Source organism: Panthera tigris, chromosome B3 (genome assembly GCF_018350195.1).
Source record: "Panthera tigris isolate Pti1 chromosome B3, P.tigris_Pti1_mat1.1, whole genome shotgun sequence".
Classification (NCBI taxonomy): domain Eukaryota; kingdom Metazoa; phylum Chordata; class Mammalia; order Carnivora; family Felidae; genus Panthera; species Panthera tigris.
The window spans coordinates 49,770,149-49,792,618 of record NC_056665.1 but is presented as its reverse complement, the minus strand read 5'-3'; the positions used below and the strand labels follow the sequence as shown (position 1 = coordinate 49,792,618).

Sequence of the window (22,470 nt, the reverse complement as noted above, 5' to 3'; positions counted from 1 at the left end):
TTGATCAGGGCATGTATTGACGGCAAAGTAGATGGAGACTACTTTGCCCACAATAGCCCACAAGTGTCCAGGTATTTAGGCTGAGGAGGACAAGAAAAATTGGACCTGCCAGTACTTTGTTCCCAGAGAAAACTCCTGCAGATCGCAGACCCTCTGGCATACATCTGAAAATTAGCCGATCAATTTCACATATAACCCAGGCATTTTTCAAACTATTGCTTCTGTGGTTCTGGCCAAGTTATTTAGTTTTCTGCCTTTATAGGGGCACGGACTTGGTTTTCTATAGTCATCCAGCTCTCCCAGAGTGGGTCCCCAGGGCCAGGGGTACCACTGTAGGGTCTGATACCCTCACTTCTCTGTGCTTATCATGTCACTACTGTTTGCATCTCTGCTTCTCCTACCCTTTTTGATATGGACTTCTCTTTACAACTAGCTGTGGAAGGTCTGTTCTGCCAGCCTTCAGTTGTTTACAGAGTTAATTGTATAGATATACCTGTTTCCTTGGTGTGACTATGGGATGAAGTGAGCTCAGGATCCTCCTGTTCCATCATCCCCCCCTCTCTCTTGATTATACTTTTAGTAACCCATCTAATTGTACTTTGTTTAAGTGAATGGTTTTCATCCAGCTGAAATGATAATTAAATCTATTTTGGGAAAACATCTTTGGTGAAGACTATCTAGACAATGATCATTCAAATGTATTTTAACATACAAATCAGTTTTAAATAATGTCAATAGCAGTCAAACTTCATACTTGACATTCAGAACCTCATTTTTTGAAGGAAAAGAAAGTATGAAAGTTCAACTCATAGAATTATCTGCTATACACATAATTTTTAAATTTAATTTCACTGTGAGAACCCAGGAAAATAAATTAAGGATAGAATATCCCCAGTTTGTTTTTTCCTTAAAACTTTATAGTTTAATAAGATAAATCTAACCCTGCTATAGAGAATTTTTTTCTATTTTCCATTTTACTTTCATCTATTCCAACATGGAGATTAACAGAGGAGACACCTTCTAGTGGATTAGAAGAATGTGATTGTATCATACACAGCGAAATAAAAAGGAATAAGAAAGATCATTTGGCAGCAAAGTTAGACAACGGTCAAGTGGATACACAGTACCAGATATCTCATTTCACATACCCTGAGTCAAGCAAAAGAAGAAATAACCATAACATGTACCTGTTATGGAGCAAACAATTTTCTTTCTGTGACTGGGGAAGGCAAGTTGATGCAAATAAGGAGTAATTACAAACTAAACTAAACTGTTTTCACCATTAACAATGCACACCCAGTCCATATTTATCCAATGAAATTATATAGAAAATGTTTTCTTATAAAATGTTCCAAGAAGCAAAGATTTATATTTTTATTGATTTTCTGCCAGCAAGTGATAAAATACTTTAGGTATGTAATTTGGCTCTCCATATACATAGGCTATAAACACACACTTTATTCTGCTAAAACACATAATACATTTCTATAACACCAGTTAGCTATGGTGTGATTGGTAAATAGGGGAATGATGTCAGTATAATCTGGAAGTTAAGCTGGTTTATATATAAATTTTCCTAGGTGGGAGATTCTGGAATGTAATAGAAGACCTATAAATTCAGCAGAAGGAAAGAGCATTCAACTGAGCTACTGCATAGGGGTGGCGGATACATTTGTACATAGTTCTTCTATCCAAAAAGATGAAGCTTGCCTGGCTCTCACAAATGGCAGCCTACCCTCCCCCTGTGCTAAGAGCTCCACTTGCATGGGTACTTCCCCATCCCACACTTGTATTCTATGGTTTTGTTGATTTTTGTTTGGGTTATTTATTATTTTGCATTTTTAATGCCCTTTATAGCAGCCACCAGCCTCACTGAGCTCCCTGTGAACTATACAAGCTACCTCTCAAAGTAGCACTTAATGTTTTTGATAGTTGGTAATAAAATTGCATGAGTTTCACTGTGCTGCCCATTTGCTGTTTTCCCCATGAGCCCTACTATTTCTAGTGCTCAGTTTTGTAGAATGAGGTTTTTCAAAACTACATACATCATGTTGTAGCAGAAACTCTATATATGACATTTCATTTTTCTAAAAGTCTTCCCTAGCAAAGCTTACTATCACATCAATTTTCTCTAGCATTGAGATCTCAAATTATGAAGCAATATCGATCATTCATTCATTCATTCACTATGTGTTCTTTGAGCTTCTGGTATGTTCTTTGCCCTGTGGTGGGGATAAAAAATATTAGACACAGTTGCTGTTCTCATAAACTTTGTAGTCCTTAATTTCCAAATAAATTCACAGGATCCACTAAAAAATGAAGAACAGTACTTCAGAATAGTTGATTGTTCTCTCCTGAGGCAATATTCTAGGGCACTAATGAACTTAGTACCAAATTTAGTTCTTTCCTGTCACTTATGCCAACAGCCAAGCCTCTAGTTTTTCAATCTAGTAGTGCTGTGGATGGTTTATTCCTGTGTTTTTCAAACTCTTCCCACTTTTCAAACTCTTGTCCTAGGAAGATCCTCTGGCTGAGGGAGGAGCTAGGAGGGCAGGTCTCTGATAGGCTGCACAGCATTGGAGGAGAGGCAGCTTCGTCTTCCTCAGCTCTGTATCTTGAAAGTTTGCATAGATCTAATTTGGTGCCACATAGAGTGAGAAAGCTGCCTCTAATATAAACAAACAAATGTTAAAGATCATTGATTTAATCCATATGTTACATAAAAATGGCTACATTAGTAGTAACCCATGCAGTAACTCAGCCTTCAGGAGTGGGATGCCTATGAGGACAATTATATTGCCAGCAGTACGAGATCTCTTTGGCCCAATCTGTAAAATAGACCAATTAAGTATGTATGGTATAAATATCACAAATGTAATAAGGGAAATAAAACAAATTGTCTATTGACCACCTTTCTACTGGGTACTGAAGATTTAAGACTGACCGAATATTCTCTCTCCTTTTCTGTGTGTGTCTCTAGGGACCTCAGATGATTTTCATTGCAGCTAAAGATCTTGGACAATTATCCAAACTGAAGGTAATAGATCTCTGTGTTGATTGGAGGGGGCAGGGGCTGGAATGTGTGGCTATTCTGTATTTAAAGTACTCACATTGTAAGTCTTAAATGCTTTAAATTATGGCATGAAATCTCATCTCAGAGCCCAAAGTGTCATGAATTGAGATGTCCTAAGTGCAGAGTGTGGTCATCCTTGACCACTTGCCTATATTCAGTGAGTCACGTGTGAAGCATATAGTGATGTAATTGGACCTTTGAAAAATTGCAAAGTGTTTCTATTGCTGTGATGAGATTTAAGATTTCTATATTTACCTCTATTCACAGAATCTGTCTGTAGTTTTATACAGGTGCTGGCCAATATTGTGATGTAGGTGCTGTGAACATTGAGATGCTGAATAAATGGAAACATTTATCGTGTATCAAAAAAAAAAAAAATCAAGTACCTAGGTAGCTCAGTTTGTTAAGTGTCTGACTTCGGCTCAGGTCATGATCTCAGAGCTTATGAGTTCGAGCCCCACGCCAGGCTCCGTGCTGACAGCTCAGAGCCTGGAGCCTGCTTCAGATTCTGTGTCTCCCTCTCTGGCCTTCCCCAACTATCACTCTGTCTCTCTCTGTCTCTCTTAAAAATAAACATGTTTTAAAAGTTTTAAGGAAAGAATAAAGGGATTATTGGTTGTCTGTGAAAAGTAATGAGCTAACTACAATTCAGCAAGAAACTGTCCTCCTACTAGTAATGATATCTAGCATGCCAGGACTAGGATATATGTCTGTACTCTCACAATCTGCTTTAAGGATGAATCAGGCTGGGGCACTTGAAGGGCTCAATCGGGTAAGTGAACCAGTCTTCATTTTTGGCTCAGGTTATGATCCCAGGGTTATGGGATCAAGCCCTATCTTGGGCTTGGTGCTAAGGGTGGAGCCTGCTTAAAATTCTCTCTCCCTCTGCCACTCTCCCCTGCTCGTGCTCTTTCCCTCTCTCAAAACAAAAACAAAATTCAGGTTAAAATTTAGGGACTGAATTGTATGGTTTTCTTTTTTCCTTCATATGTCTAATATTTCAAATTAGAAGGGCAACTAGGAATTTTTTATTTTGTGTTCTAGTTTTCAGCATTACTTCTTTTGGGGTAAATTAGATAACATATTTTCTTTCTTATACTAATCAGGCTTTGTATGAATAAAGGCAAAGTTGAGTGCTTCATAGAAATCCATTAAAGTCTACACAAATCTTAAAGGCAACAAAGCTACTGTGGGAAAATGAAGCTCATCAAAGCAGCTATTGAACTTGTCAATATATTCAAGCATATTACAAATGAGGATTTGCTGACTAAATAACCCTACCCTTTATTATTGCTGAAATTCACAGGACTGTGCAGGGAACCTCAGGTTCTGTCCTTCAAGGATAGGCACTTCACTGGTTAAAATATATATTGTGCTTCTGTGACTGACTTTTTTACTTAGAATAATGTCCTTCAAGTTCTTCCATTTTGTTGTATATGGGTAGATTTCCTTCTTTTTAGGAGCCAAATAAGATTCCATTGTATGTACATACCATACTTTCTTTATCCAGTCATTCATCAATAGATGACATATAGGCCAACATTGTGCCTATCGTAGAAATACATGATGTTTTAATTCCTTTTTTGTCTCTTAGTATATAGTGTGTATCATGGGGATGAGTTCCAGATACGAAACTCCTTGGTTCAAATTCTACCTCAATTGTTTCCAAATTGGCCAAAGTATCTAACCTTTTTACTCTTCAGATTTGGCATTTGTAAAGTGCAAAAAAAAAAAAAAAAAAAAAAAAAAAAAAAAAGTTAACACTTGGATTACTGTGAGGATAAATTAGATAATGCATACCTTATCTTTGCATGGTAATTGCAAAAACTATGCCACCTCCCACTCACAGAAGGTGGCAGCTCAGTTAGATATTGCTGGAATTGTTTTGTGTATATAACACAGGAGAAGGATAATCTATTTGACTGCATAATTACTTACTGAGATGAGGTAGGTGTCCTATAATTTCAGTACCCTAAAGTATATACTTGCTCAGAAAGTAACATTAAATCTAATAATCCACTTAAAATACTGCATTGTCACCTACAATTGCTTCCCACAGGTATTCAGTTACGTTGATGGTTTGGAGGAAAGGTAAAAGGTAGAAGTTACTGCCACGCACATCTTGCTCCCTTGCTTTATCCCCCTTATTTTCTTCGTGGGATTTCTATTCCCTTCTTTGAAAAATAGGTTTATACAGGGTTGAAATTTCTTATATAAAGCCATGGAGGTGAAACAGCATTGTATCTCATTACAAAAGAAATGGCCCTGGCCCTGCTTCTAGCATCTGTGTGATACTAGGAAACATACTCTATCTCCCATGGCTACTGTTTCCTGAGTTAGAAGTTATATCAGCCAGAACTGTTTTCAGTTCCAAGTGCTAGAAAGCCAGACTAACGTAAACAAGGGAGGAATTTATTGCTACATGAAATTTTATAGTCCTAGCTAACTCTGCTTTCCATTGCTGCTTGATTAGGAACTCAAAGATGTTACAGAACCCAGTTAGTATCTCTCAACTATGTTCTTTCCTTGTTTGATATATGGGCATAACAAACCTACCTTTCTATTGGTAAGATGGTTGTCTCTGCCGTATAGCATCATTCAAACTTGAATTGTGTAGAGAAGAGCACCTAATTTGATGTGGGAAATTCCAGCAAATCCCACCAGCACATCATGGGCTCTGATATGAAGCCAACCACTATGACATAGGCCATTTGGCTTAACTCACAGACCAACCCCTGAGCTGGGGGTTTAATCCACGCTGTTCAAATCTTATGAACTTTTAGTGGACTAGAGACAGCTCCCCAGAGGGGAGCTGTTAGTGGGGGGAAATCAGAGTTCACAAAAAACATAACACTTTAGGACTTTAGGTCCCTTTGCAACTTGCAAACTTCTTCAAGAATATACTAAACTAAAAACAAAATTTTAATAAGGTGTCCTAAAAGGATTATATCATCAGCACTGAAATAATCCAAAGGACTAAAAATAGAATCTTGTATACATAGGTGATAGAAAAATAATGTAGTTCTAAATTATATTTTTCTATTATTGGTCCTTGATTTTTTTAATTTTTAAGTTAATTATTAATCTATTTGGTCATTATTATTTGAATTATAGAACAAGACCTTTAAAATATTATGCAAAATTCAAATTTTTGTCAGAATAAAGAACTTCAAATTTTACAAAGTCATTTTCCCTTATTTTATACTAAAATGTCACTTCCATTTTTTTTCATCTTAAACAATGGGCCTTTACATTTTTCATATATTAGTTTGAAAGCATATTTGGATAAATTCAGAAGTCCTGTATGGAAATATGAACAAATAACTTGGGTGCCTGGGTGGCTCAGTCAGTTAAGCATCCAACTTTGGCTCAGGTCATGATCTCTCAGTTCGTGAGTTTGAGCCCCGCATCAGGCTCTGTGCTGACAACTCAGAGCCTGCTTCAGATTCTGTGTCTCTCTCTCTCTCCACCCCTCCGTTGCTTGCCTTCTGTCTCTCTTTCTCTCAAAAAAATAAATAAACGTTAAAACATTTATATCAAAAAACACAAGTAACCAACTTATTTTAAAGAATACAAGGTCAAGGAAAATAAAACAAGGAGGGAAATTGTTTTTCTGCATTTGATTATGATTTAATAATAATCCATTAAAGTAGTATTCAGCCATTTGACATATTCTATATTACTTCCTGGTCTGGAGCTTCATAATGTATGTTTATTATGTATGCCCAAATTATTACTGTTTAATAGGATCAGATTTATTTGGCATGTTTTTTAATGTTTATTTTAAACATTAAAGAGAAGCAGAGAGAGGCAGAGGACCCAAAGCAGGCTCCGTACTGTCAGCACAGAACTCAATGCAGGGCTTGAACTCACAAACCTTGAGATCATGACCTGAGACAAAGTTGGACCCTTACCTGACTGAGCCACCCAGGCTGGCATAATTTTTTTAAAACATAAATTTTCATGGAGAGGTGATGGAATGTTAAAACCAATTAATACATCAAAGACTGTAAGTTTACTTACTGCAAGCAAGCAGTAACTCATTGGGCAATAACTCATTGCCAGCCCCTTTCACAGATTCCCTTACTTGAAAGAACTATTTTTAAATCCCAGAAAATTATTTCTTATAAAATATATATATTTTTTCTATAATATAGAAGGAGTTGAAGCCAGAGATTTAATATGAAATACTTATATTTACTTACTCTAAAGCATTTCCCCCCTATAATTTAGTAAACATTTCCCATTACTGTTTGAGTCTCAATGGGTAGTTAATACTCATATTTTTAAAATATTAAATAGACTTATATGTTTGAGTTTAAAACTCTATCAGAGAAAGATGTAGTAAGATGCAGAATTGTATGTGATGGGTCCATGAAGTATTATATCATTTTTTCAAAACTACCCAAAAGAATATGCTTTCATTCAAGCGTATCGAACCCTACAAGATATGCTGAAAGTACAGTTCAGCTACCAAAAATATACTGAATACCTAACAGGTTATAATTGCCAAGATAGGCCCTGAAAGACTGCAGACAAGATGTAGATCAAGATTATCTTCAGGAAGTCATGGTCTCTACCAAATAAAGAATAAGAAAAGGGCTACAATAGGATGAGTCACTGGGCATGATTGCACAATTTGTGCATTGCACACAAGTGCCTGTCTGCGGGAGCAAATAAACTGCTCTAATCGAGCCCATGCTCCACTTGCCAAGCCATATGTGTTGATGTAGAGCTGTGCCCTGTAGAAAAAGAGACACCTGTTATTACTGACAAAAGGCAGTGACTGATCATTAAGTCATTCATTCTCAGAGCTGTGTCCACCCACATGGCCTTTCCTTTAATTAGCATAGAGGCACCTAGGTAAGTTAGAATTTAAGCTCCAGGAGGACAAAACTCTTTCTTTTACTGAACAGCATATCACGATCACTAGGACAGCACTGGCATATGATATGTTGTTGGCTAGAATAGTGGCTGCTCTGGGGATATTAGCAATTTGAGGAATTTTTAACATTTTTCTCTTAGATTTCTATTTCTTGTATTATTGTCTTCAACTTTATACCATGATTTCCCTAAAAACTTTGAATGATGGGTTGAGACAGTCCATAGTGAACAATGAGGACTATCCATTGTAAGTATGGAAATCAGCTCTAAAATATTGAAAAATATTTTAAAATATTGAAAATCTGCAGAGCCAAATGCAGTTAACTCTTGGGGGCTTTCATTATTAATGACAAAGCATTAAGGCGATGCAAGAAAGATACTAAATTGGGGGCATTATATTTAAAGTAGACTTTAACAGTAGTGATTGAAAGAAGCCAAAAATTACCTTCTAACTCCTGGTCATGACTAATCTTCCTCAGTGTGACAGATATTGAAAAAACTTTGACACATTTTTCCAGGTCTCTCTTTTTCTTGCTAACATTAACTTGTAAGTGAAAAGTAAAGCCCCATATGGATCAAAGTTCAGTATTTCTTTTTTTTTTTTTTTTTTGAAGAGTAGCTATTGATTAGATATATGACAAAATAATTATCTAAAATGTGTCCCTGTGGTCATTATACAGATTTTGTTTGAAAATAGTTGTTAAATGAACGAACTGGTTAATTTATAAGTTATCGTTACCCTGTTTTCTAGGAGCACATGATTCGGGAGGATGCCAAGGGTCTGACACCAAGACAGTGTGCTGTGATGGAGGTGGTCCTGGCTACTATCAAGGTAAGGTTACAGGACTCCTGAATCACACATCCACAGTCCTCTGTTTACCCTCAGAGAAAGTTTTCCCACATGCCTATCTATAGTGCTGTGCCATCCATAGATACAGAAGATAGTTGTATGGGTATATTCCCATACGCATTGTGTCAGATTGAGTACATACTGTCTCCACAGTATCCACCTTACTCTGTCCTTATACTTGCTTCCTTTGAAAATGTGTGTGAAACTTTTGCTGTAACATGTGTTTGCAAAGAAAGACATATACCCCCCCACCAAAATTCAATTAAATAGACGCTTCAGGAGGTTTGGGGTTAACAGAATTTCTTTTTATGTTTTCTATGCTTGTTGAAATGGCTTTTAAGAGATCAATCTTCTCCTCTCTCTTAGTAAGTGCAATAATTTAATTTTCTGCAGAAAACCCAAAGGCATTGTGTTGTGTGCATCAATTTTTCATAGCCAAAGGTTGACCAAAAGTTACTGTTGTATGGGCTAAATATGGACAGACCTCAAAATGTAACTTAGAAGCTCTTTGTCTCCACATAATTCCTTTTCTGTTTATGTACATATATTTCATATTTATATACATGCATTTTATATTTATATGTGAAAGCTTATCGAAGAATGAAAATTTATTGTCTAAATTTAAACCCTGTCCATTGTCGCCATGCTTCACTGGGGGAAAGCATCTATTATCATCCAGCATGTGTGACCAGTGTAGCAAAAACTGTTAGCTACAATGAACTCTTTTCAGAGCACAGAATAGTCTCACAGGATAGAAACATACATTACTATGGAATTCATTAAAAGAGACTTGTGCAACAATTGGGCACCTTAACAAAACTGTTAACTCACAGCTTTTATTTTGCAGTTTCAGCATTTAATAAGATGCCATCTTTTCCTGCTTCAGTGTCAAAAACTGCAAAATAAAAGTTGTGAGGTGAGAATTTTGTGACACCTGGTGGAAACTGGAGAGTATGAATTTAGGCAGTGAGAGTACAGCAATGGAGTTTCTAAAGCTGCAGCTAGAGAGTTACCTGGAAGTATGGAAATTTTGCACAGTCATTTTGAGGGGAAAAAATGGAAAACATGAAAAAAACAGAGAAAATAGCAAAAACAGCTGTTTTTAAAAAATTATTTTCAGAGCACCTGGGTGGGTTAATCGGTTGAGCGTCCAACCTGGGCTCAGGTCATGATCTCGCAGTTCCTCAGCTCAAGCCCCACATTGGGCTCAATGTTGTCAGTGCAAAGCCAGCTTCAGATCCTCTGTCTCTCTCAAAAATAAACAAAAAACATTTTAAATAAATAAATAATATTTTCAACAAATGAATAAGAAATGACTGACCTTTGGAGTTAGAGCAGAACTAATAGCCATTAGTTCCTACAAATTAGGAAATGCTAGTAGAAAATAATAAGAACTTTGAAGTGAACCATGAACACGGGGAAAAAAGTAAGATTTTTAGAAACTGAATACAGCCCTTCACGGGTTTTATTAAGTCACTGTAGGACTTTGAGAGAGAAGGGAAAATATGTGCTATGAAAAGAGAATAGCATTCAGACCTGGCTCTTATCCCTAACACCAATATTTCTACCTGCAGGCTTAGTTATGCCCAAAGTCTGGGACATTCCTGATCTCCAGCCAAGTTCCCTTGTTCTACATCTTGACAGTTCAACTACCCCATCTTCCTGTCATGTCATCTGGGATGATCTTTTAATTCAGTCTCAGACACTTCCACCAGCTGGTGTCCAAGATCCAGTAGTAAATGGGTACATGTCATTATCTTGTTTCTCTAGGACTCAGGTCTGACCCTGATCCTCCTGAACCTCAGAGCCTGAGGTCAGGCCTCTATGCTACACCTACTGGGCCTATTATGAGACTCTTTTGGTCTGTAGTCTGCCTATCTGCCAACACATGTATCTGGGCATTCATTTCTATGGCCCTGTAGTCAGTTTGCCAAAGCTGGGACTCCCATTATCTTGTCTGATTCTGAGATTTTACCCAACTGATTATCCTACCAAACACTAATTCTGTTGTTGACTACAAAGGAATTCAGGAAAAAGAGGAATACTACTTAAAAGAATTGCCGCTCTAATAGCTAGCGATTCAAGGTCGGCTTGAAGCCCAGCAGAGGGACCCCTGTAATACTAGCAGAGACCTCATGAGAAAGATGTTCTTCTGCAGAAGCACCAGATGCTACCCAGCCTAACTCACAAAGGCTCCCAAAGACATGATCCTTCTTTAACTCAGTTTATGCACATAAGCTGGAAATAAAAAATGAAGAAGGAAAATGCTATGGAGTTTATAGACTATAGACTGAAATAGTGGTTTACATTCTTTCAAATATCTTCCATTTATGTACATCTTCTCGCCTGATCTTTAAAAACATCTGGCTGTTAGGTATGTCAAGAGTTATCATTCACATCTTATAGATTAAACAATGGAGGCTGAGCAGGTTTAAGTTACCATCAAAGGCCAGAAAGCTGCTAGTAATTGGCAGAGCTGAGAAAGGACTCCTACCTCTAATGTCATTGTCCTTGCTTCTGTGTCACATTATTTCCCTAACTGTTAACAGAGTATTGGTAAAATGCCACAGGCCAAAATGGATAATATTTCTTTAGAGAAATTAGTTATTTCTAGATAAAATACCAGATTTCAATTATTTATATTATTTTCTAAAGATGATTTAAAATCTTTCAACCTCTAAAAATATTAACTCTCTTAAATAGTAAAACTTTGGGGTGCCTGGATGGCTCAACCGGTTAAGAGTCTGACTTCGTCTCAGGTCATGATCTTGCAGTTTGTGAGCTTGAGCCCCATGTCAGGCTCTGTGCTGACAGCTCAAAGCCTGCCTCTGATTCTGTGCCTCCCTCACTTGTGCTCTGTCTCTCTCTCTCAAAAAAATAAATAATAAATTTTAAATACTAAAATTTTAACTGGACTATTTTGTCATACCAGTCACAGGTTTCAGTTATGAGTCAAAAGGAGAGAATGTGGCATAAGTTCCAAAAATCCCTTATGTCAGGAAGACTTAGGACTGCTATGAACTTCCCTGAAATGTGGATTTCTTTAAAAAAAAAAAAAAAAAAAACAGACCTTTTTCTCAACAATAGGTACTCTTGACCTGAGCATGAATCCCAAGAACTTAAGGAAATTCCTGTCTTGAACAAACCTCAGGTTATTTTCTGATAAATTTGAAAATCAAAAAACCCAGAAAATAAGCTGGCTGGTTTTATTTTTGTCCAACCTTCCAGATTTCCCTGGAACAACCTGTTCTTTGTACCCAAACATGACACTCTACAATGTATGTTGCATATGTTTGACATCATGTAGGGACAATACAGAGACTTCCCTAAAAATAATAACCATGTGAATTAGGGCCCTCTAGAAATGTTAATTTTTTTGGATATAAAGGAGAGAATTTGTACTAAATGTGAATATCTATTCAAATATAGCTTTGGAATTTACTTATTACATATTTAATCCGAGATAACACCATTTCTGAACATTTGGGTTTCAGACAAATAGCAAGACATATGATATTATGCCTCTGAGGCTGTTACCCTGACTGAGGTCCTACACTATCCTGCTATCCATTATTCATGAGGCAGTTTTGGTGGCTGCTTCTCTGTATCTTTTTTATCATAAGTTTAGTTTTTGCATTATTTAAAATTCAGCTGCTCATGAGAAGTACAAAATCACTTACCTAGTTTGGACTATTGGAATTCAAAAATCATTACTTGAGAGCTTACTTGTATGTAGGAAATATGGTAAGCAAGGAGGAGGCTAAACCAAGGAGAGATCTTGCTCTAGACTTAAGAACACCAGCCTCTACAATTGATCAAATAAGAGGTGTGGACAAAGTGCTGGGGACTGCAGACAGGGTAATATATTCTCTGTGACTCACTAGGGGAAAGAGAGGGAAGCTTTGGGGTTGAGAGGCTGAAATGGGACAAAGCAAGGGGGAAAGTCATTGCAGGCCTAGAGAAAAGCTTGAATGGAATGCGAGAAGGGGTGAATCAGTCTGAGAACTTCAAATAGTCCAGTGTAGAGAAACAGATCATGACTGGTTGAGTACTGTAGGGAAAAAAAGAGGAACACTGGATGGGAGCCAAAATGCTGACGCTTACATCGAGGTAAATGGGAAAGAGTAGCATATTCTGATCTGATGTATACACAAGGACTCCAGTTGTGGTAGAAAATAATTTCTAAAATATCTATCAAATAATTCCTTAAAAAAGAAATAAATCTTAGTTGTTAAAGACAGATTATATCTGAGTTTGCAAAATGAATTGTCTGCATGGATTTTCCAAAAATATGTGATGATGGGTAAGTGCTATCAAAATAGTGTATGAAACCAGGAAGAAAATTCTTCCTGCAAACTTGTAAAGAAACATTAGCATGTTCCCATCAGTCAGTAAAAATAGATCATAAAAAATCTTCAAATTATATGACAAATTTAATGAATTAGAGGAATTGAGAATTTTTACTGGGCTTATAAAAGGAATGGCTTGTTAAGGGTACAGACAGTATTTATCCTGATTTAATTTCAGCAGTACTATTTTTTTTCTCAGAAATAACAACCAGGTCTTCAGTGCTTTATGTTTTGTAGTTTTATGAAGAATATTATAAACAGAACAAAATCTATCTGGTTTTTCTTTAATATAAGAAAATGATATTTACACATAGCTCTTTCAATCTCCATTCAGATGGAATAATAGTTTTCCTCCCCACCCACCCTTAAATTACTAAATCCCATTACTGTATTAAGGTGGAAGCCTTTGCAAATATCAGAATATGGATGTAAATACAAATTTAAATAAAATATTTGGAACCACCTGAGGAATTATATCACTGGCTATGATCAGAGTATCAGGACAGTAAGTAATTAAGAGAGAAAAAACTGCAGTGTGTAAATCACTGTCCACTCCAATGGGAAAAATAATAGGGCTGAAGAAATTATTGTCAGCAAATTAAATGAGTTATCACATGGAAAACAATTAAAATATCTCCTGCCATATAGAAAGTTCCTTATAAATGTGACTATCAAATCACCTGAAAACTGGTTTATTTTGGATGAGCCTCTTTCTGCTGTTTTACTCAAGATCTCACATATTCTACTACAATTGTTTTTTTTTCCTCCTTCCTTAATAGGCCCTTCATTCTCTCTCAATGAAACTAAGTATTAAATCTGACTCTCTGCTCCAAGCAATGGTCCAAGTCCTTATGGCTTTACCCTCTGGCCTTATGGTTTTCTATGTTCAGCATCTTTTCTCTATAAGGGCACAAACCCCATAAGATTCTTGAGTGTTCCCTGAGACTCCCCTCTGGGAAGCAGTGCTGCTTTTTGTTGTTGTTGTCGTTTTCTTTTCAAGGAGTTTCTTTTCAAGTACATTAAAAATTAAATAATGATACATGTTAACTGATAAGAAAACAGCAATTGCACTACTAGGTATTTATCCAAGGGATACAGGTGTGCTGTTTCGAAGGGACACATGCACCGCAATGTTTATAGCAGCACTATCAACAATAGCCAAAGTATGGAAAGAGCCCAAATGTCCAGTGATGGATGAGTGGATAAAGAAGATGTGGATATATACAATGGAGTATTACTCGGCAATCAAAAAGAATGAAATCTTGCCATTTGTAACTATGCGGGTGGAACTAGAGGGTACTATGCTAAGTGAAATTAGAGAAAGACAAATATATGACTTCACTAATATGAGGACTTTAAGACACAGAACAGATGACACAAGAGAAAGGAAGCAAAATAATATAAAAACAGGGAGGGGGACAAAACAGAAGAGACTCTTAAATATGGAGAACAAACAGAGGGTTGCTGGAGGGGTTGTGGGAGGGGGATGGGCTAAATGGGTAAGGGACATTAAGGAATGTACTCCTGAAATCATTGTTGCACTATATGGTAACTAACTTGGATGCAAATTAAAATATGAAAGAAAGAAAGAAAGAAAGAAAGAAAGAAAGAAAGAAAGAAAGAAAGAAAGAAAGAAAGAAAGAAAGAAAGAAAGAAAAAAAGAAAGAAAGAAAAAAGAAAAAACAGTGTAAGATATGTAACAGATGATACAGATGCCAATTGAGGGGCCTAGATTAAAAAGTGGTAAGGATTGAGAAGAGGGAGCAACGAGTGTGAGCTCAGGGGATCAGGAAAAGCTGGAGGAGGATCTTGAAGGACAGATGGGAGTCCACGGGCTGGATTGGAAAGACAGTTTTTCCTGAAGGAAGATTCATGACTTGCACATAATCAGAGGAAAGGGACTTCATCATGGAAAGGCACAAGACCAGAGGACTGGCTGTCAGTGACTGAACTATGCTATGGGACTGGTCTAGATATAACTGGAGGTTTGGATAGTAAAGCCATGTAAAATGAGGATTCAGGAAATGTTTGCGTTGAAAGAACAGAGATGCTTCTGCACCTTCAGTGTATTCTATAAAAGAGGAGCCATTGATGATTTCATAAATATATGGCATACTAGATATGGCATTTTAGCAATGGAAATCTTACAGAAATGTGCAAAATGCATGGAATAGTTCAAGATTTAGTCACAGAGATCATTTACAGTTATTTAATGCATAAAATGATGATGGCTATCGATAGGGTACTAGCCTTAGGAGTAGAAGTGAAAGATGGTTATGATTGACACTTGAAGGGGAGACTCACTGGAACTTGGCAACAGTTGACTCAGCCCAGAGGATGAGAAAGCATGGTTCCACTGGGGGAAAAAAAAAATCAGGCAGGAGGGCTGTTTTTCTACTGCCACAATGAAGTTAAATATGGTAGCAGGAGCATAGAAATAAATATCTAGTAAATGCAGGCAAGAGGGGCTGGTGCTTAGGAAACAAAGCAAGGCTCAAGTTTCAGGAGTTATTCTGCTAATTAAGCATGTCTTCTTCTAAGTAAAAAGAACTCCACAGTTCACAAATCTCTTCCAGATTGAAAAATTCATTTCATCCCTACAATACCACAGTCAGGCAGGGTGCATGTTTCTGCTCCCATTCAACAAAGGAAAAAATGATACTCTCTGAGATTACATAATCTATGCATGGAGTACACTGCAAAGAGGAAAAATGATGAATTTACATTTTCTCACACATTTTAAAGTAAAAAGCAGAGAGTCAAAGAGGTGGAAAAGATCCTAAAATCTCAGAATAGAAACAGAATCCAACATCTCCTTCCCTACTCATATAGATGTCATCTACAATGTTGTTGGCTCATAGTCAAATGGCCACCACTTAATGGCCAGTGATGGGACCTCACTCACAGGTAGCAGCTTCAATTTTTAAGATACACTTATTATTAAAAAGTTATCAAGCCAATGACTGTTTAGTACTTTTAGCTCTACATTGGTCCTTCTGTCCTTATTTCTACTTCCTTTTCCATTTGATAGCCTCTCATACACTGAAGAAAACTGTCATGTCTCCCCGATTTATCAACAGCCATTTATTTTTTTTTAATTTTTTTTAACGTTTATTTATTTTTGAGACAGAGAGAGACAGAGCATGAACGGGGGAGAATCAGATAGAGGGAGACACAGAATCCAAAACAGGCTCCAGGCTCTGAGCTGTCAGCACAGAGCCTGATGCGGGGCTTGAACTCACGGACCGCGAGATCATGACCTGAGCTGAAGTCGGACGCTTAACCGACTGAGCCACCCAGGCGCCCCTCAACAGCCATTTATTAAATGACATGCCTTCTGGACCTTACAAAATTCTGGCAGTCTACCACCTTTGGATGCCCTCCACTTTTTCATATTTCTTATAAATGATGAGGCCTAGGGATAAATTTATAATGACCCCAATATTTCAAATATGTTCTAATAAGCAGAGAATGCTGTTGCTCTATCACAGCCTTTGTCTTGATCGGTCTATCTATATTAATGCATGATCAGAATTCATTATCTTTGATAGCTGCCCCATCACTTATTAAATCATGTTAAACCTGAAAGAAAATAAAGCTTTATGGCTTTTAAAATTTTACTGGTATTGTCTACAGCCATACCACCCTGAACACACCCAATCTTGTCTGAAATTTTACTGGTATTAAAGCCAGATCACCCCCATTCCATACTTTGCAGTAAACTTTTTATTATAAATATAGGTCTTTTCCTTTTTTATTTTTTTTTCAGCCCATCCTGTAAATGTTGAACCACGATTCCAGGCTGCCAAGACCTTTCTGAAACCACTTCCTGTCATTTGAAGCAATAACATCAAGCCTGGCTGAACTGTACATTTTAAAAGCATGCTTTCTGCTTTTGTCCAAGTCCATGGTGAAAATATCAGCCAGGACAGGGCCAAGGGTAGAGAGAATGACATCCAGCTGACATCCTTATCCTTCACAACTGTGAATAGCCATCTGTCCTCAGCTCTCTAATTAAAAATCCCTTTCTTGAAGGAGGAGAAAATAACCTGTCCCAACTTACTTTTGCCAATTATTTTCTGCGAATTCATATTATTCTAAGTAAACGTCTGAATAGATTAAGCTGGAGGTTCTTTGTTTATACCACTGGTTGCAGAGGAACAACATGAAGCTGAGTCCCCATTTTTTCTTTGTTTAGAACCAATGGAGAAAAATCCACTTTTTACATGCATAAGGGAAACATCTAGCAGGCTTTAAAACCCCGTATACACAAATTCTTCTCTAGCATATAATCCCACCCCCACCCCCAAAAAAATGCTTACTATAATGAAGGGAGGTCAACTAAGCTGCACTGAGCTGTGGATAGTGGAGTTTGTTTAATAACTAAGACATTCACTCCCACACATCAGCCTCATTTTTATATCCTTCAAACCCAAGCCTCAGCAAAACCCAAACTCTACTTTTCCTGCTTCTTCCAGGAGCTCTCACAGAGTCAAACTGAATGTGAAATCTCCAGGTGCCAAGGTGTATGCAATAATTGCAGCTCCCTTTCTTATTATCTGTGCCAGTGAGATAAACAGACCCATGTTCTCAGGAGCAGTCACCCAGGTTCTGAACACTCTGTGAAAGGCTTCTATAAAGTAGTATTTTCATTGAGTTTGCATTTGCATAACCATAAAAATCATTTCCTCTGCCCTTTGAGTTAGGAGCCTGTGGCATGTGTTATTTATCTGTACTCACTGAATAGAAGCAACTTGTTTTTTCTCCTAAAATTGCTACCTTCTGTCCAGGGTTTGTCTTGCAACATCTCTTATTATACCATGCACTCAAAAGACAAAAGCATCATTTCTGCCCTTACACACCTTGTACTGTTTCCTTACAATCCTGCTAGAGCCTTTAAAAGAATGACTCATAACACCCTATGTCTACAAAGGAGGAAGTCAAGTCAGTTCAGTATCATAACCAAAAACTCTAGGGGACCCTTAGGCAGGAACAAACTCATTCCTTGTTTATGTTTTCGTTTCATGGTTAGTTCCCCATGTCCGAGAGGCCTACAAGATAATGTATTCATGCTAAAAACATGTCTTCCTATACAATTATGAGGGGGCCAAGAAAAAGGACACAGTAGGGGAGCCTGAGTGGCTCAGTCAGTCAAGTGTGCAATCCTTGATATTGACTCAGGTCCATGATCTCATGGTTGGTGAGTTCGAGCCCTGCATGGGCTCTGTGCTGACATTCCAGAGTCTGCTTGGGTTTCTCTCTCTTTCTCCCTCTCTTGCTTCTCCCCAACTTGCATGTGCATACTCTCTCTCTCTCAAAAATAAACATTAAAAAAGAAAAAGAACCAATACACAATCTATGCCTTCAGAGCCTAACTCTTCAGACTTCCCTTCTTCTATGAAGCCTTCTAGACCCTTAGAAATATCTTGCATTCTATGAAGTCTAGTCACCTGATTCTCTCCTAGGGTTCCCTAAATCATATCCCATGGCACATATCAGTCCTCATGAGTATTAATAGATGCCCTGTGTGATAGGTGTCCTAAAGCCAAATAATTTTAAAAGGCAGGTATGTTAATGAAAGGTCAAGCAGATTTCCTTACCACAGTGGGTCTCAGAGCCTTTCACACGTTGATGAGCATTGTGAATCTTTAAGGGTACAATGTCATCTCAAGTTCTCCAGGCCCTCTACTGCCTAGAGGCAACATGTGGCTCGCAGGCAGCACAAGTTTAAGGATGAGAACAGATTAACAGTAGCAACCAGTGTATTTTAAATGATACCAAGGAACTGTATTATGAGAACTATTATTTCATTTCCTCTTAAGTAATACTGGGATTGCCATGGTTTCCCTTGGTTATCTAAAATAAATGGGAGTGTCCTTTTTCTCTCCTCCACCGTAATGAATGATCTAGTTGCTGTTGAATATACAAATGGCAGTGCTAAAAGACTGACAAACACCGAAGATGTCACCACTTTGGAAACCTTTCCTGACTCCTTCCCCAATGGAAATGATTGCTACCTCCACTATCTGTATTTTCAAATTATTTTTCTTACATCTGTAACATTATAGGAGTCATTCATTGACAGTTTGGTTACATTTCCTACTAAACTATCATCCCTTTAAGAACAACTTCTGTACCTCTACTGCTTTCTATCCTTGGCGTTCAGCACAAGGTCTGGTTTATGATACAAGTTTAATAAGTATTTAAGGGATAGAAGCAGAGAGAGCAGGCAGGAAGGCAAACACCACCGATACTGTCAGTGCGAGCCCATAGTTCTGTCCTCACAAACTGTCAGTGTGAAAACTATGGCCACCCTTGTGAATGCTGTCACCACACTGCCTTCTATACACAAAGAAGTTTTTAAAACAGAGGATTGTGGGGGCACCTGGGTGGCTCAGTCAGTTAAGCATCAGACTCTTGGTTTCAGCTCAGGTCATGATCTCAGTTTTGTGAACTTGAGCCCCGTGTCTGGCTCTATGCTGTCAGTGTGGAGCCTGCTTGAGATTCACTCTCTCCCCCTCTCACTGCCCCTCCCCGACTCTCACTACCTCTTTCTCCCAAAATAAATAAAATTAAAAAAAAAATTGGGACATTCATGCACAATAAATAAATAAATAGATAAATAAATGAAACTTGTCAAACATGTTATTTGACTTATCATTAATGGGGGAACCAGTCAGATCTTACAACTAGCTTATAGGAGAATTCCAAGAACCACAGGATGAGCAATAAGGAAGGCTGGAATCAATTTACAAATAGAGGCTAAGAGGGTCTATTCACAGAACAATAATCAGTTGCATCCCACCAGAAATAATTAATTTGCATTTCGATGGACAAGAGTCATTTACATGATTATCCATTTTCTATCATTTACAGAGTTTTAAATAGCTCAAAGACAATGAAAAGCATAGATAACCCGATGGGTACACGAGGTAGAACACCTACTGATCTTTTTGTCCAGTTCAAAGTCTTTCACAATTTTTCCTGATAACTCTCAATAGTCCCAAGAGGTGACAAAACATCATTTCAGATGGTACTCCTTGCTTTTCTTTTTATCATAATCTCCTGGCACTTGTGCTCAGGTTTGGTAACTATGAGGCTTGTCTGAAAAAGTCTGAGAAGCAGAATGTGTTCCCCACATTCCCAGAGAGCTTGCCTATTCTTGGTTCCATTTATCCAACTGCTCTTTACATTGAGGGTGAGTTGTTTCATATGATGGCTCTTTGCTTCATTATATAAATACAACTCCAGAGAGCACTCCTCCACTGCTCTGGGGAAATAGTCAAATCCAAGCTGAACCTTCCCTTCTCAGTATATCCATTTAATATTTTCCACCTTAAATATCATATTTCCTGAAATAAGGAACGATCACAATTTTTGATCCATCAAGACACCTGAAATAATTCTAGACTCATAATCCTCAATAAATACTTTCTGCATGGGAAACTATTTTAACATTTTTAAAAGTTTTTTTTTTTAATTTTTATTTTTGAAAGAGCACAGCAGGGGAGGGGCAGAGAGATGGGGGGACAGAGGATCTGAAGCAGGCTCTGCACTGACAGCAGCCAGCCCAATGTGGGGCTTGAACTCACAAACCATGAGATCATGACCAAAGTTGGATGCTCAACCAACTGACCACCCAGATGCCCCATTTTAACATTTTTATAGGAAGATTAAGGGTTAGGATGATTTTAAGTATTGTATCTCATCATCTCTTAAAAGGAAAAGGCTTTTGTCACTTTTCTGTACCTCCTTTACATGAACGTAGGTTCATGTAAATAGCTTTTGGCACAGCTTGGGTTTTTACAACACACCCAGCTAGAATCAGTAAATGCAGTTTTAAGTGGCTATAAATTTTTCTCCCTGGGGAGGGACAGTATCTGCAGTGGAAGCAATCTTTCTTTAAATTCTACTCCCATTGCCTACTTTCTCTGGCTTATGCCCTAAATCTTCTCTTCATCACACTCTTTGAAAGTGCACTCAGCTGCCTACAAATGCCCAGAATACTTTTCTCCATCCCCCTCAAATAAGGGAGAAAACTAAGATAATTATGATTTTTCATTTAATTGAATTGTTTTACCTCAGAAATGTGTGAAGATTGGGATAAAGAGATGACACATACCCAATTTAGGAGAGAGTATCAGAATCATTTGTTGATCTTTCTCAAAATATGTCATTCTGTGAGAATCATAGATCAAAGCAAGTCAGGTTGCAGTGAGTGTATAGTTTAGCACTGTCCGTACAGGGAGAGAGAACTATTTATCTAACCTTAACAGTTCACTGTAAATATGTTATCATCTATAAATGGGTAGGAAAAAAATATCCTTAGTTCTATCACATATTTGTATATATTCTGCCTTCCAAAGTGATTTCTGCACATAATATTTGCAGTATGAAAAATGCTAACATCCCTCAATGACTATATTTATTCTTCAAGAGCATATATCTCTTCTATTATCTTAGCTATAGATTCGTAGTGGTTTGAGTTTATTGGATGTTATATTACATTTATCAAACACAAGGTTCAGGGGACCTTGAAGACCACTCTGCATCCTCAGGTCAGACTGTATTTGCACTATTGTGTGTTTAGAGCAAAGGAAGATAGAGCAGTGGACACCTGGTCTAGAATCACAAACTAGTATCTGGAAAATATGTGACCAGGTACTACCCTCTTTGTGAAATTTTGACAACCTCAGATATTTTTTTTATGTCCTGGAAACCAACTAATAACCAAGTTGACAACTGTCATCTCAACCTGTCATTATATAAGCCTTCTGATCAGTGTATATTCATGATCCCATATGCTTACCTCAAGTTTTGAATGAGAGGAAAAATCTTAAGCTTCAAGGATCTGGGGTCTGCGATATAAAGCAACTGTTCAGAGATATTGAGGGAATCTGAATTACAGGGTTAATCCTTAGCAATGGGAAAGTGGTAGGACTATCCCTTTGTTGATATTTTACATTGATCATACAGTATTATTCCATTTGAGCATCACTATTACAGCCAAAAAAAAAAAAATCTTCCATGAATACTTTTTTCTAAATCCTTCTGCTTACGTTATATATTTTTTTTCTTTTTAGCAATACTTTCATGCAGGAGGAAATGGCCTGAAAAAGAATTTCTTGGAGAAAAGCCCAGATCTTCAGTCTCTGAGATATGCTCTCAGTCTTTATACCCAGACAACTGATGCCTTGATAAAGAAATTCATAGACACTCAGACCTCACAGAGTAAGTAACAAATTGTATGTGAGAATAAAGTAGGCTGAACACAACTAAAATTCAACATAAAAATTATTATAAATTATTATAAA

General features: G+C 37.4%; 1 protein-coding gene across 1 annotated transcript in view; it reads left to right on the top strand.

Moving 5' to 3' along the window:
* UNC13C (unc-13 homolog C) overlaps window positions 1-22,470 on the top strand; it is a 569,448-nt gene that overhangs the window by 489,058 nt on the left and 57,920 nt on the right. The window contains exons 26-28 of the mRNA XM_042988813.1: window positions 2,981-3,037; window positions 8,709-8,789; window positions 22,240-22,387. Of these exons, the coding sequence (XP_042844747.1) occupies window positions 2,981-3,037; window positions 8,709-8,789; window positions 22,240-22,387 (286 nt within the window). The remainder of the gene's footprint in view (window positions 1-2,980; window positions 3,038-8,708; window positions 8,790-22,239; window positions 22,388-22,470) is intronic.